At 39.9% G+C, this 15898-nt stretch overlaps 1 protein-coding gene across 5 annotated transcripts in view; it reads left to right on the plus strand.

Annotated features, from left to right (window-relative positions):
* The window catches only part of MELK (maternal embryonic leucine zipper kinase), a 75172-nt gene that overhangs the window by 15281 nt on the left and 43993 nt on the right, over positions 1-15898 (plus strand). For all 5 annotated transcript variants that reach the window (XM_081508865.1, XM_081508858.1, XM_081508849.1 and 2 more), the window contains one exon: positions 3928-4026. In XM_081508865.1, the coding sequence (XP_081364991.1) occupies positions 3928-4026 (99 nt within the window). The remainder of the gene's footprint in view (positions 1-3927; positions 4027-15898) is intronic.

Here is a 15898-nt window from a genome sequence, read left to right on the forward strand (position 1 = left end):
AGCCGGTTATTTTATAAAATGGCCCTCAATTTGAATTTGTTTGGTTAGTTTTGTGTTATGCATTTTTGGTAGAAATACCACAGAGGTGATATTGTGGCCTTCTCAGGACATCATAAGAAATGGGCAAACTTTTACTGAATATTTATCATAGTCCTGGAATCATGCTAGATCTTTTTTTTTCTTTCTTTCAATTGTGGTAAAATACACATGACATAATATTTGCCATCTGAACCATTTATAAGGATACAATTCCTATTTGAACTGTTTTTAAATGTGCAATTCAGTAGTGTTAGGTACATTCATATTATTGTGCAGTCAATCTCCAGAGCTCTTTTAATCTTGCAAAACTGAGACTAAACCTATTAAATAGTAACTCCATTCTCCACTCCCTGCTCCCCTGGCAGCTGTCCTTTTACTTTCTATCTGTGTGAGTTTGACTAGGCTAGGTACCTTGTATTGTGGACTCATACAATATTTGTTTTTTTGTGTGATTGTTTTATTTTATTAGTGTAATATCTTCAAGGTTCATCCATATTGTGGAGCATGTATCAGAATTTCCCTCCTTTTTAAGTCTGAGTAGTATACCATTACATGTATATACCATATTTTATTTATGCATTTATCCATGGACACTAGGATTACTTTTATCTTTTGGTTATTGTGAATAATGCTGGTAGACACACATATCTCTTTGAGACCTTGCTTTCAGTTCTTTCAGATAGATACCCAAATGTGGAGTTGCTAGATCATATGGTAGTTCTATTTTTAATTTTTTGAGGAACTGCCATACTGTTTTCCATAGTGGCAGCAGCATTTTACATTCCTGTAATAATGCACAAGGATTCCACATGGTAGATCCTTTTTAAAATTTTCATTTAATCTGCACAAAAATCCCTTGGAGTGAATACTGTTACTCTGTTTCATAAGATAAAGATACTGGGGCTCAGAAATTAAGTGCCTTTGCAGGATCACAACTAGCAACTGTGGGTCAAGATTTGAACTGAGTGAGGCTTTACCGCACACCTGTACTCTTTTTAGTCTCCTAGAAGGTGTGGTAATCACATGCCTGATGCTCACAAGATTCCTAGAGGTCTGGTGATGAGGCTCTGCTGGTTTGAATGCATCAAGGTTTTCCCACAGGATCTTGTCTTCTTATCCATTTTAGTTCAGTTTTCCATCCTTCTAGGATAATTTCTTAAGGACAGTGTACCAAGGCATTGTCTGGGGGCACTTGTTAAAATATGCAGAACTCAGGGCAGTATATTTAGAGATTTTGTTTTGTTTTCTAAGGTGGGGCTTTAGGAATTTTCTTTCTTAAATAAGTAATTTAGATTATTCTGTTGCTCATGGTTCAGATCATGCTTTATGGAATGTTCCATGGTAAACATCTCTAATTCCTTTTGTAGTTTTCTCAGAGGAAGTCTCTCTGTTGACCTCTTCTTATGGCATTTGACAAGGCTGTATTAGCCCACTCTTTCCTGTGTAGCCTCTTTCTTTGTATTTAATCTTTGTTAGTTTGATTAGTATGTGTCTTGGTGTGTTTCTCCTTGGGTTTATCCTGTATGCGACTCTTTGTGCCTCTTGGACTTGACTGACTATATCCTTTTCCATGCTGGGGAAATTTTCAACTATAATCTATTCAAAAATTTTCTCATACCCTTTCTTTTTCTCTTCTTCTTCTGGGACCCCTATAATTCAAATGTTGGTGCATTTGATATTGTCACAGAGGTCTCTGAGACTATCCTCAGTTCTTTTCATTTTTTTTACTTTATTCTGCTTTTCATAAGTTATTTCCACCATTTTGTCTTCCAGTTCACTGATTCATTCTTATGCTTCAGATATTCTGCTATTGATTCCTTCAGAGTAGTTTTAATTTCGGTAATTGTATTGTTTGTCTCTGTATGTTTATTCTTTAATTCTTCTAGGTCTTTGTTAATTGAGTCTTGCATTTTCTACATTTTGTTTTCATGGTTTTTGATCATCTTTACTATCATTCTGAATTCTTTTCCAGGGAATTTGCCTAGTTCTTCTTCTTTTATTTGGACTTATGTGTTTCTAGTTTGTTCCTTCATTTGTATAGTGTTTCTCTGCCTTTTCATTATTTATTTAAACTTCCTGTGTTTGAGGTCTCTTTTTCCCAGGCTTCAAGGTTGAATTCTTTCTTCCTTTTGGTTTCTGCCCACCAAAGGTTGGTCCACTAGTTTGTGTAAGCTTCCTATAGGGTGAGATTTGTGCTGAGTTTTTGTTTGTTTTTTCTCTGATGGGCAAGGCTGAGTGAGGTGGTAATCCTGTCTGCTGATGACTGCTGCTACTGCTGCTGCTAAGTCGCTTCAGTCGTGTCCGACTCTGTGCGACCCCATAGACGGCAGCCCACCAAGGCTCCGCCATCCCCGGGATTCTCCAGGCAAGAATACTGGAGTGGGTTGCCATTTCGTTCTCCAGTGCATGAAAGGGAAAAGTGAAAGTGAAGTCGCTCAGTCGTGTCCGACTCTTAGCGACCCCATGGACTGTAGCCTACCAGGCTCCTCCGTCCATGGGATTTTCCAGGCAAGGGTACTGGAGTGGGGTGCCATTGCCTTCTCCGCTGCTGATGACTAGGTTTGTATTTTTGTTTTGTTTGTTGTTTAGATGTGCTACAGGTGGTTGGGTGATGCTGGGTCTTGTATTCTTATATTCAAGTGGTTTCCTTTGTGTGAGTTCTCACTATTTGATACTCCCTAGGGTTAGTTCTCTGGTAGTCTAAGGTCTTGGAGACAGTGCTCCCACTCCAAAGGCTCAGGGCTTGATCTCTTCCTGTTTCTTCCTGGTCCCTCTGCTCCAGCTGCACTGGCTTCTGCTGTTCCACCTCATGCCTGTTGTTCCCTCTGCCACGAATCTTCTTTTCCTGTCCTCTTAGCCTGCGTGATTTTTCTCCTTAGCACTGTTACCACCTGGCAGAACAGCTGTCTGTCTCCCCCTCCCCCACCTAGTAGAGCTTCAGCGCTTTCTCCACTTCTGCTCATAGTATGGTACCCAATACAGTTTTCCCACCCTTGCCTCTCCTGTATAGCCTCTTTACCTTAACTTTAACATCCCAGTCAGGAGTACCATGCCACCCAGACTCAATTTATAGATGAAGCATTTGACATCTTTCAGGCATAAATGGTTAATTTCTGACCTCCTGCAACTTGGAAGAAGAATCACTTGTTCACTTGAAAGTACACTGTTCACCCAGGGTTTCCTTGTTGAGTCCTAATAATATGATGTGATTTGGTAGGCAGGACTAGGTGTGAGATTGGTGTTATTTAGTATAAAAATTAAAGTTTTCCCAAGGCTCAAATGAGGGTGGGAACTGTGACTTCTCAGCCAGTGGTCGAATGGCTATCTTACGTAAAGGTTAACTCCTTTCTGGGGTTTTGAGATTTGTGGGGCTATTTGTATTGGCAGGCTAATTTCTAGCCTTGATCCTTGAAAAGTCATTTAGTGAACTTTATTAAGGTTTCTCTACATAGAGAGGACTTTACAGTGCAGCTTAGTCACATTTGCAGATTATCAGTAGTAAATTTTAAAACTTGTTTTGATTTTCTCATGCATGTTTACATAATCCTCATATGTAATAAACCCTCAGTAGCACTATAGTTTTCTCTTTCAGAATCAGAGACTTGGCCTCATCTTCTTCCTTATCATGCCCAATCCAGCCAACTGGAAAAGATTTTCTATTAAGCACTGGAGGGGAGTGCACTGAACTGGAAGTCGAGAGACCTGCCTGGGTGGCCTGCCCTTGGCTGGGTGACTTTGGATGAGCCTTCCTTTTCTGGGCTTCACATTGTAGAATGAGCTGGTTGAATTGGATGATCTCTGAGGTCTTTTCCAGCTCTGTAAAGATTCTGTGTACTGCTATTTTGAAATGTGTTCTAATTTTTTGTCTTTTGATTTTTTTCTCATCAGGCAGATGTTTGGAGCATGGGCATACTCTTATATGTACTTATGTGTGGCTTTCTACCATTTGATGACGATAATGTCATGGCTTTGTACAAAAAGATTATGGTGAGTATTACAAGACATAGAATTTCATTGTGAGAGTTTATTATACTGCAAACTATATGCTTCTATTTATAAAAGTGCAGAAACAGGTAGAAGTAATCTATGCTGTTAGAAGTAAGGATAGTGGTTACTCTTTGGAGGTGGGTAGTGGCTGAGAGACATGGTGGAGGCTTCTGTTTGGTTTTTGATCTGAATGCTGATTATACTTATGTATTCAGTTTTTGAAAATTTACCAAGATATACCCTATGATAGGTGTCCTTTTCTATATGCATATTATACTTCTTCAATAAGAAGCTTAACAAAACAAAAACAAATGGGAAAGTAAACATGTAAGCTGATTTTCCTGGTAAGAATTTTTGTTTTGTATCCTGAAATGATGCCTTAGTAAGTTGCTGTGTTAAATCACATTTTTCTTTTGAGTTATGTTAAAACGAGAGAAGCTTTTTTTTTTGAAGGTAAAATTGGCTTTAAGGTATAATAAAACCACAATGAAGAGTGTTGTAAGTTTTGTTAAAATCATATATATTAGAGACAGTAGATCTGAGATTATGGGACAGTGGGGGGTGACTACTTAAGGGTAAAGGGTTTCTTTTTAGGTTGATGAAAACATTATAGAATTAGATAGTGGTGATGATTGCACAACTTGGTGGATATATTAAGGACCACTAAAGTGTATACTTTAAAAGTGAATTTTATGTTATATGAACTATATTCAATTAAAAAAATAAGAAATCATATGGGAAGGAAAGTAGTAAAATTCTTTTTAAAGCGTTATATTCAAAGCACGCTAACAGAAGAAGACATGTAAAGAGGAAGAGCACCGCGTTGTGTCCATAGCAAACCAAGGTCAGACCAGCAGAGCAGCTTCTCAATGCAGCTGGAATTCCATTCTGTTTAACAAATATTTCCTGAAGGTCTTCTTTGAGATACTGAAAAGCATGAACAAAGACCTATGAAACTTGGTCATTTTCCCCCAGGGCCAGATTTCTTGTTGGAGACAGATATATGGCTATCTAAAAAGGGGAAAAGCACACATATACATGTATCCATTTTCCCTTCAAACCCCTTCCATCCAGGCTGCCACATAACATTGAGCAGAATTCCCTGTGCTGTACAGTAGGCCCTTGTTGGTTATCCATTTTAAATACAGCAGGGTGTACATGACCGTCCCAAATTCCTTAACGTGTATATGTGGCTGAGTCCCTTCGCTGTTCACCTGAAACTGTCACAACATTGTTAATCGGCTATACCCCAATGCAAAATAAAAAATTCAAAAGAAAAAAAATGAAAATAAAAAGGGGAAAGGGTGAGGGGATGGCCATTTTTATAACAGAGGTATACGTGAAGTTAATGCAGGAGTGGATGTGGGATTTGGGAGAACATCTTACAGGAAGTGAGGTTTGAGCTGGCCTTTGAAAGGTCAGAAGCACTTGAGAAAGGGATGTGGGAGAGAGCGTGTCTGGTGAACAGTATCAGCAAAGGCATAATGGGCAGAAATGATCAGAAGTTTTCTGTGTCTGGACCATTAGGTCTCTAACTCCCTTTTGTAGGGAGGCTGCCTACATCAGCTTTTATTTCTGGGAAGTAGCACACAGGGTTGAAAGTGGCAGAGGCAGTTGGCTCATTGCCTGCTCTGTAGAACAACCAAGGCTAAGGGCACAGAGTTCAATCTGCAGTATTTATTTGACTTAATAGTTTTTCCTGTATCCCACCCTGGAAAATGCTTTAAAAATCAGTGCGAAAACTACAAGAATAGTTTGGGGAAGTGATGGAGTTGTAGTAGTTTCAGTTTCTTGAAGGCTGAGGAGCTCTGCTTCTGCAGGATCAAAGAGAAGTGGTGTTAGCAGTAGCTACTGCTCATGTTTTGGGGAACTGTGAGCATGTGTGCCTCTTGGAGAGGGGGATGGATGGGGCAGTGGGCTGGAGCCTGCCAGGGTAGCCAAGACAGCACGTGTTTCTCCCCGTCCCTTCTCAAGAAGCCTCCTCTAAACTTTGCGGGGTAGCAGTTACTGCCTTGGCTCTACTAGCAGTGCTGCCTGGGACAGCAGTTCCTGTCAGAACTCAGTTCCTCACAGAGCCACAGCCGCCTGGTTAACAGCAGCATACAGGGAAAACAGTGTTAAGATCCCTTTGTAGCTTCAGCTTTAGTTAACAGATGTGAAGTGGGAAGGAGGCTTGGTCTTTGGGCAGCTCAGGGACAGTTTTCCAGTTATACTTTTGAAAAATATTTGGTTGACCTCTTGAGTTATTCCCGTTTTTTGCTACTCTTTCTTTAAAGTAGCACTCTGGTTTTTGTTCTGAAAATAACTTTAGTATTATAAGCTGCTAGTATGTTTTACCATACTCTTTTTGGGGATAGGGGGTACTCCATGCTAAAGAAATAAACTGACAGACAAATTTCTCCAAAGATGAAGAAGAATGGATCTGTTAGGTGTTAATAGCATGAAATCTTAAACCTTCTAGAATTCTAGAAAGACAGTGTGGGGACACACGGTCATAGAGTTACCCTGTTGTCTCCTCTCTGCTTCTTGTTTCATATTTGAATTTTCACTAAAACATCTCTCACCCTGGCTGTGTCCGTGTAATCACTTTCAGCGTGGGGGAAGCCTTAGCTATGGACTTAGTGCACTGGTTTACAACCCTGGCAGCATAACAGCATCACTTGGGGTGCTTTTAAAAACATCAGGTCCAACCCCCAGAAAAGTTAAATCAGAATCTCATTGATATTTTAAAAATCCAGGATCTCTACTTTCTGCCTATGGACTTCGGCAAATTACTTAGCCTCTCTGTGTGTCAGCTTCTTCATCTGTAAAATAGGTGATAGTATTCACAACACAGGGTTGTCAGGATTAAATGAGTTAGTTCATTTAGTGTAATGCTCAGTAAATGTTAGCTACTGTGACTGACATACATTTCTAAATTTGGTTTGCCAATATTTTGTCCAGGACTTAAAATTTGTTCAGAGATTAATGTGTAGTTTCCCTTTCTAGAACTCTTGGTTTTTTTGGCTTCAAGATTTTAGTAGCCACATAAAGTTAATTGGGGACTATTCTTCCTTTTACTGTTTATTTTGTGTGTGTGTGTGTAGAGGCAGTTTAAGCTTGGAATTTTTGAATGTTATGGAATAAGTTTGAAAATCCATCTCCAACAGTGACTTCTTTATGGGAAGATTTAAAAATAGTAAGATCCCATTACTTTACTAAAAGCTCTCCAGTGGCTTCTTTCCCATTTTACTCAAGCCAGAGTGTAAACTGTAGGCATCATCCTAGGTGAACTGGCTTCCCATTATCTCAGTGTCCTCATTGCTTACTCATCTTAGGATGAAATTCTTAAATTTTAAACAGTTTCTGAACACCTATCTGTGCCAGGCACTTTTCTAGATGCTTGGGATATGTCATTATCTGTGAGTAAAAACAGATGGAAGGTCCCTGCCCCCATGGAGTTTATAGTACAGTGGCAGGGAAAAAAATACTGACAGTGGTAGAAAGAGATAATAGGTATAATAAATAAACTGTATTAAAAGATGATCGACTTCCCTGGTGGCTCAGATGGTAAAAGTGTCTGCCTACAATGCAGGAGACCTGGGTTCAATCCCTGGGTCGAGAAAATCCCTGGAGAAGGAAATGGCAAGCCACTCCAGTACTCTTACCTGGAAAATCCCATGGACGGAGGAGCCTGGTAGGCTACAGTCCATGGGGTCGCAAAGAGTCGGACACGACTGAGCAACTTCACTTTCACTTTCATGTGCTTTAGAAAAACGAAAAAATTGAGTAGGGTAAAGAGGAATCAGGCGAATAGATGGAGGGGTGTGAAGGGAAAAAGAAGGGCTGGTTGCATTCAGTTCAGTTCAGTCGCTCGGTCATGTCTGACTCTTTGCGAACCCATGAACCGCAGCACGCCAGGCCTCCCTGTCCATCACCAACTGCCAGAGTCTGCCCAAACTCATGTCCATTGAGTCAGTGATGCCATCCAACCATCTCATCCTCTGTCATCCCCTTCTCCTCCTGCCCTCAATCTTTCCCAGCATCAGGGTCTTTTCAAATGAGTCAGCTCTTTGCATCAGGTGGCCAAAGTATTGGAGTTTCAGCTTCAACATCAGTCCTTCCAATGAACACCCAGGACTGATCTCCTTTAGGATGGACTAGTTGGATCTCCTTACAGTCCAAGGGACTCTCAAGAATCTTCTCCAACACCGCAGTTCAAAAGTATCAATTCTTCAGTGCTCAGCTTTCTTTATAGTCCAACTCGCACATCCATCCATGACTACTAGAAAAACCATAGCCTTGACTAGACGGACTTTTGTTGACAAAATAATGTCTCTGCTTTTTAATATGCTGTCTAGGTTGGTCATAAATTTCCTTCCAAGGAGTAAGCGTCTTTTAATTTCATGGCTGCAGTCACCATCTGCAGTGATTTTGGAGCCCCAAAAAATAAAGTCAGCCACTGTTTCCCCATCTATTTGTCATGAACTGATAGGACCAGATGCCATGATCCTGGTTGCATTATTAAATATTAAATAAGGTAGTCAGAGGTGAGATTTGAGCAAGATTTGGTGAGAAGGAGGTGAGAATGTTAGTCAAGTGGTCATCGAGGCAGAGAATATTTCAGGCAAAAAAGCAGAGCAAAGGCTAGTAGGTAGAAGCATGCCTGATATAGTCAAGGGAGAGCAGAGGGCCCGTGCCACGGAGTGGACCAAAGTAGGAGAGCCATAGAAACGAAGTCTCAGGCTCGGAGCTCCAGCTGCCTTGGGCTCTGTAACTGTCAAAGATTCTGGCTTTTTCTTTAAGTGAAATAGGGAACCACCAGAGGGTTCTGAGCAGAAAACAGTCATGGTCTTGTTCAGATTTTATCAAGACCACAGTGGCTACTGTGTGGAGATAGGCTATAAAAAGCAAAGAGGAGAACCAGGGAGATGGGTGAGGGGAATATGGTAGTAATTTTCAGACAAGAGATGGTAGCCATTGAGGTAGAGAGAAGTGGTTGGATTCTAGGTGTCTTTTTTTTTTTTTTTTAAGAGTAAAGTGAACACAGAGTAAAATAAAAATTTTGTGTGTAACACTTCTACAGATTTTAACACACAGAGATTCATGTAGCCACCTCCATAGTCAGGATATACGTTTAGACTAATCTGTTGTCTTTTGAAGGTACTGCTAGTGTAATTTGCTGATGGATGGGATGAGGGGAGTAACCTGAGCAACCAGAAAGTTGGAACTGCCATCAACTGAGATGGAGAAGATTCCTGGTAGAGCATGGATGATAAGGAGTTCAGTTTTGAGCATAATGAATGTGTCTATTTTGTCTAAATTTTTTAGTTTATTGGCATGATGTTTATTTAACCCCTTACAAAATGTATGTCAGATTTTTATGTATTTTTTTCCAGATTAATCTATACTATATAAGGAATTTTTTTTTTTATCTCTTTATGCTACCCTTTTCCCAGTTTTGTCATACAGATGGTAGCATACCACAAACACTGTTCTGTATCTTGTCTTCTAATGGTATGTATTGGAAATCATACCATTTCATACCCAGCTCAGAACTTCATAGAATTTTTTTTCTTTTTTTTTTCCTTTTAATTGGAGACTAATAACAATATTATGGTGGTTTTTCCCATACATTCACATGAATCAGCCATGGGTGTACATGTGTTCCCCATCCTGACTCTCCCTTCCACCTCCCTCCCCATCCCATCCCTCAGGGTCATCCCAGTGCACCAGCCCTGAGCTCCCTGTCTCATGTATCGAACCTGGACTGGTGATCTATTTCACATATGATAATATACATGTTTCAGTGCTATTCTCTCAAATCATCCCACTCTCACCTTCTCCCACAGAGGCAAAAGTCTGTTCTTTACACCTGTGTCTCTTTTGCTGTCTCGCATATAGGGTCATCGTTACCATCTTTCTAAATTCCATATATTCATAGAATTCACTTCATAGAATTGCAGTGTATTGTATTTTAATATATCTAAGCCAGCCTTACTTTATGTAACTTAATTTAAATTACGTACCTTAATTTATCTAAAATATAAATTAAAAAATTTTAAATGATAAATTATATACCTTAATTATCTAAACAATCCTAGGTTAATGGGTAGTTAAGTAGTTTCTAAGGAGTCATTTTGTACATTGTGCATATGTCTATGAGAAAATTACTCAAAGAGTTATGGTCATTTGTTATTCAGTCGCTCAGTCGTGTCTCACTCTTTGCGACCCCATGGACTACAGCATGCCAGGCTTCTCTGTCCTTTACCAACTCCCAAAATGTGCTCAAACTCATGTCCATTGAAGTCGGTGATGTCATCCAACCATCTCATCCTCTGTCATGCCCTTCTCCTCCTGCCCTCAATCTTTCTCAGCATCAAGGTCTTTTCCAGTGAGTCAGCTCTTCGCATCAGGTGGCCAAAGTATTGCAGTTTCAGCTTCAGCATCAGTCCTTCCAATGAATAGTCAAGGTTGATTTCCTTTAGGATGGACTGGTTTAATCTCCTTGCTGTCCAAGGGACTTTCAAGAGTCTTCTCCAGCACCACAGTTCAAAGGTATCAGTTCTTTGGTGCTAAGCCTTTTTTATTGTCCAGCTCTCACATCCATACATGACTACTGGAAAAACCATAGCTTTGACTATACAGACCTTTGTTGGCAAAGTAATGTCTCTGTTTTTTAATACTCTGTCTAGGTTTGTCATTGCTTTTCTTCCAAGGAGCAGGCATCTTTTAATTTCATAGCTGCAGTCACTATCCACAGTGATTTTGGAGCCCAAGAAAATAAAAGTCCATCACTGTTTCCATTGTTTCCCCATCTATTTGCCATGAAGTGATGGGACCAGATGCCATCATCTTAGTTTTTTGAAGGTTGAGTTTTATTTTAAGCCAGCGTTTTTGCTCTCCTCTTTCACTTTCATCAAGAGGCTCTTTAGTTCCTCTTTGCTCTCTGCCCTAAGTGTGGTGTCATCTGCATATCTGAGGTTATTGAAATTTCTCCCTGCAATCTTGCTTCCAGCCTGTTGCTTCATCCAGCCTGGCATTTCACATGATGTAATCTGCATATAAGTTAAATAAGTAAGGTGACAATATACAGCCTTTACATACTCCTTTCCCAATTTTGAACCAGTCTGTTATTCCATGTCCAGTTCTAACTGTTGCTTCTTGACCTGCATACAGGTTTCGCAGGAGGCAGGTCAGGTGGTCTGATATTCCATCTCTTTAAGAGTTTTCCACAGTTTATTGTGATCCACAGTCAAAGGCTTTAGCATAGTCAATGAAGCAGAAGTAGATATTTTTCTGGAATTCTCTAGGTTTTTCTATGATCCAATGGATGGTGGCAATTTGGTCTCTGGTTCCTCTGCCTTTTCTAAATCCAGCTTGTACATATGGAAGTTCTTGGTTCACATACTGTTGAAGCCTAGCTTGAAGGATTTTGAGCATTACTTTGCTAACATTTGAAATAAGTGCAATTGTGCAGTACTTTGAGTATTCTTTGGCATTGCTTTTCTTTGGGATTGGAATGAAAACTGACCTTTTCTGGTCCTGTGGCCACTGCTGAATTTTCCAAATTTGCTGGCATTTTGAGCGCAGCACTTTAACAGCATCATCCTTTAGGATTTGAAATAGTTCAGATGGAATTCCATCACCTCCACTAGCTTTGTTTGTAGTAATGCTTCCTAAGGCCCACTTGACATCGTAAGATATCTGGCTCTAGGTGAATGATATACCGTCATGGTTATCTGGGTCATTAAGATCTTTTTTTGTATAGTTTTTCTGTGTATTCTTGTCACCTCTTCTTAATATCTCTGCTTCTCTTAGGTCCATACTGTTTCTGTCCTTTGTTGGTCCATACTGTTTCTGTCCTTTGTTGTGCCTGTCTTTGCATGAAATGTCCTCTTACATATGGGTCAGAGGTATGTGAATTAGTAAGTTTATTTGATATTGCCAAATTATTTCCCAGCAAAGTTCTATGAATTTATACAGTCACCAGCAATAGCGTGAAAACACATATTTCTTCATAATCCCATCAATATATTGTATCACCTTTTTCTGTGTTTAAGACTTTTTTTGGCTATGCAGGAATTGTTTTATTTTTGTTCAGTCAATTTTTTTTCTTTTGTAGCTGCTCCGTGCTACTTGAGGAAACTTAGTGTCTTGACTAGGGATCAATCCCATGCTCCCTGCAGTGAATCAAGGACTCCTAATCACTAGACCGCCAGGGAATTCCTGATGCTCCTAATTATTAATGTATTGTTTTACCAATACACGTACTAACATACAAATTTAGTACTAACATATAAATTTCAGTGTTCTCTATTTTTATTTATTTATTGAATGCACTAGTGGATTCTGGGTGAATCCTTTGGGAGAGAGGACTTACCTTAAGATAACATAAAAGTGTTATATCCTAATAGTAGGTGTTAGATTCAAGTTTTGATATTTGAGGTAAATCAAATATTTCTGTCATGCAATGAGTAGAAAATGTCTAATTCTTGTTCAATAGAGATTTAGCCTTCCTGATTGATATTATTTACTAATACTGTATATTCTTTGTTTCTCTTACTCTGAATTTCATTTTTTAGTTTTTCATGTATTTGCAAGTTGAAACTTGATTCAAATTAGGACTTTTATGCATTATTTTGGAATTTAATTTCACACATTATAGATTTTGAAATTTATTGTAATCTTGGCTCAGAACTATTGTTCCGAGTCACAGTGTAATACAGGCTGCTGGTTGAATCTAATTAAGGTGTCGTATCACTTGCATGCAGTATGTATCTTTGCCTAGAATGTTCTAAAATTCCTCAGTTGGGAATAACACTTCCCTCAGTTCTTGGTTTGATTGAAAAACCCAGCAGTATTTGACATACTGTATGTAACTCTTTTTAAAAGGCAGACTTTGTTTAGCTTTTGTGTTGACAATTTTAACCAAAATGCTAAACTGCAGTTTCCAGCATGGTTACTAATAGACTGAGTATTAATCTTATTAATGTCACCTATATTCATTTACTATCACTGTATTTAAAGACAAGCATGACTGTACTCCGATTCTGGGTACACAAACATTAAGGAAATATAACTAATTTAGTAAATGAAAGTTGAGTAGCTTGAAAGTAAAATTGTTTTCTAACAAGTATGGTTTTTAAAGAAAATGAGGAAGTTATCTCTTTATGAGATAATACTTTACAATTATAGAGCTGACTCCAGTACTATTATGTGTTGGAGAGATCAACCGCCTTTCTTAGTACTATGTGAAAAATGAACAATTCCAAGCTCACCAGTTTTCCCAGGATTATCTTGCTTATTAGCACACAGATCTTTTTTCCTTCCTCCCAATTGGTTTCACCATCTATTACCTGTTTCTTGCTCTCATTTGCAAGGTAATCAGCTCTTAAATAAACAAGAATTCTCCAAATACTGGACATAAACCAGGGTTAAGGGGCACAGGCTTGGTTGACACAGGGCCTTTTGTGGAGATGCTCTTCCCCAGCAGAATTGTTCCTTTAAGGCCTTTTCTGTTTGACCCTTTATAGATACATACTTTCAATATTTAAAGATGGAACCTTTGTCCTTACTCCTAGGTATCCTTAGACTTTCCAGCACAGTACAATACAATAAGTATTATATCTTTCTTTACTATCTCTGCCCCTTTATTGCTCTGTAACAATGTTTCTCAACTTTGGCACCACTGACATTTTGAACTGGGTAATTCTTTGTAGTGGGGGACTGTCCTGTGCATTGTGGGGTGTTTAGCAGTATCCCTGGCCTTTACTCACTAGATGCCAGTAGCGGCCTCCAAATCACGACAATCAAAAATGCCTCCTGACACTGCCAGATGTCCCCCGGGGGACAAAATCGCCCTCGGTTGAGAACCAGTGCCTTATAACATTGAAGAGCTATTTGATTTCCCTGGCTGAGACATAGTTTCCTCACTTGTATGATGTGGTTAGTAATCCCTGCCCACTGCACAGGGTAAAATATGTATACAAGTGCTGTGTGTGTTTTTGAGTACTGTGTACCAATAAGTGGTTGGGGTGAGCCTGGCAGCAGAACTCAGCTCTGAACTCTATTTCAGTGTAGAGGATGAAGCTGAGAATGTTAGGTCATGGTGCTGGGGCACAGGCTTCATGCTTCCTTTGTCGATGGTGCTCTACCGAGCTGTTCTGTCCAAACAGAGAAAGTGGGTGGGTGATGTGAGCAGGACTTGACTAGTTGATTTGTTCTTACCAGGTAATCTGGAGATCCTAAGGCAGCTGCGATGGGGCAAAGCACTATTGTGAGGGCAGGTGCATCCTCAGAATGACTCTAGACGTTTTTACTGTACTGAATATTTAGCACCCCAGTATGTATGGCTTGGAGAAGGCAATGGCGACCCACTCCAGTACTCTTGCCTGGAAAATCCCATGGATGGAGGAGCCTGGTAGGCTGCAGTCCATGGGGTCGCTAGGAGTCAGACATGACTGAGTGACTTCACTTTCACTTTTCACTTTCATGCATTGGAGAAGGAAATGGCCACCCACTCCAGTATTCTTGCCTGGAGAATCCCAGGGACGAAGGAGCCTGGTGGGCTGCCGTCTATGGGGTCGCACAGAGTCAGACATGACTGAAGCGACTTAGCAGCAGCAGCAGCAGCATGTATGGCTTTGGCCACAATGCTATCTTTGGTCTGCCCTATCTCTCTGCCCTTTGAGTAGCCCTATCTCCCACTTCTTTTTATTTCAGATTGAACAAACATTTATTGCCTCTTGTGCAAGCCACTTTGCCAAGTGCTTTCCCATACATTCTCTTTTATTCCTTTTAGTGGAATAATCCCACGTACAGTAATGCCCTGTAAGTAGCATCACTGTACTTGTTTCCCAGACTGTAACGGTAGTAATAGTAGTAGCAGTAATAGTAGTGAAGGCAGCCTTAATAGTACAAACTAGCAGGTACTGAGTTCTTAATTCTGTGCCTAACCCTGTGCTAAGTGCTTTATATGTATTAAATCATTGAATGCTAGCAGCAGTTTATGGAGTTGATACTATTATTGTATTTCTTTCTCAGATGAGGAAACTGAGGCACAGCGAGGTTACATAGCCCATCCACACAGCTAGTAAGTGATAGGTCCTACATTTGGATATAGACGGTTTGTCTCCAGGGCTTACGGTTAGGAAATAGGGTCAGAAAAATGACATAACTTGTACAGGTTCAAGGAGCAGCTAAGAGGCAGACTGGGATTCAAATACAGAGTATGACTCCAGGCCCTGCCCGTTTCCAGTGCACCAGGCACCATACATCTCATTCACTGTCCTCCCTGCCCGCCTGTGGGTAGTATTGCTTCTATTAGTACTAGCTTATAGCATAGCACAGGGGATCTATTAAAAGAGACTTCATGAGTTCAAGTTAGGATGATCAAAGGGGTGAGAAGTAAAAGGCAAAGGGAAAGTTGGAATCAGCCTGGTGGCTCTTGTTATTCAGTTCTTTGGCCTGCAAATTCATTTTTATATCTGATTTCTGTAGAATTCTGCTATTTTTAGTTAAGAGTACTTGTGTTTTGGATGGTAGTTTTGGGACTTAATGGTTAAACATTTATTATCATAGTTCTGGTTAGGAACTGTTATTTGTGTGTTGGAACAGACCAGAAAGGGCTGGAATCTGGAACCAGAATTCTTCTTGGGTGGGTAGATGATGATAGGAGATGCAAGTAAGTTAAGCAAGTAATGCAAGTAAGTTAAACCCTTAGAGATGGTCTGTTAGTTTTCTACAGTTGTTGTCACAAAGTACTACAAGGTGGAGGCTTAAAATGGCAGATATTCATTCTTTCAGTTCTGGAGACTAGAAGTCTAAAACCAGGGTGTCAGCAGGCCATGGTCTCTCTGAAGGATCTGGAGGGACTCCTCTTTTGCCCTCG

The sequence above is a fragment of the Giraffa tippelskirchi genome, chromosome 1 (genome assembly GCF_054371585.1).
Source record: "Giraffa tippelskirchi isolate mGirTip1 chromosome 1, T2T-mGirTip1v1.2.pri, whole genome shotgun sequence".
Classification (NCBI taxonomy): Eukaryota; Metazoa; Chordata; class Mammalia; order Artiodactyla; family Giraffidae; genus Giraffa; species Giraffa tippelskirchi.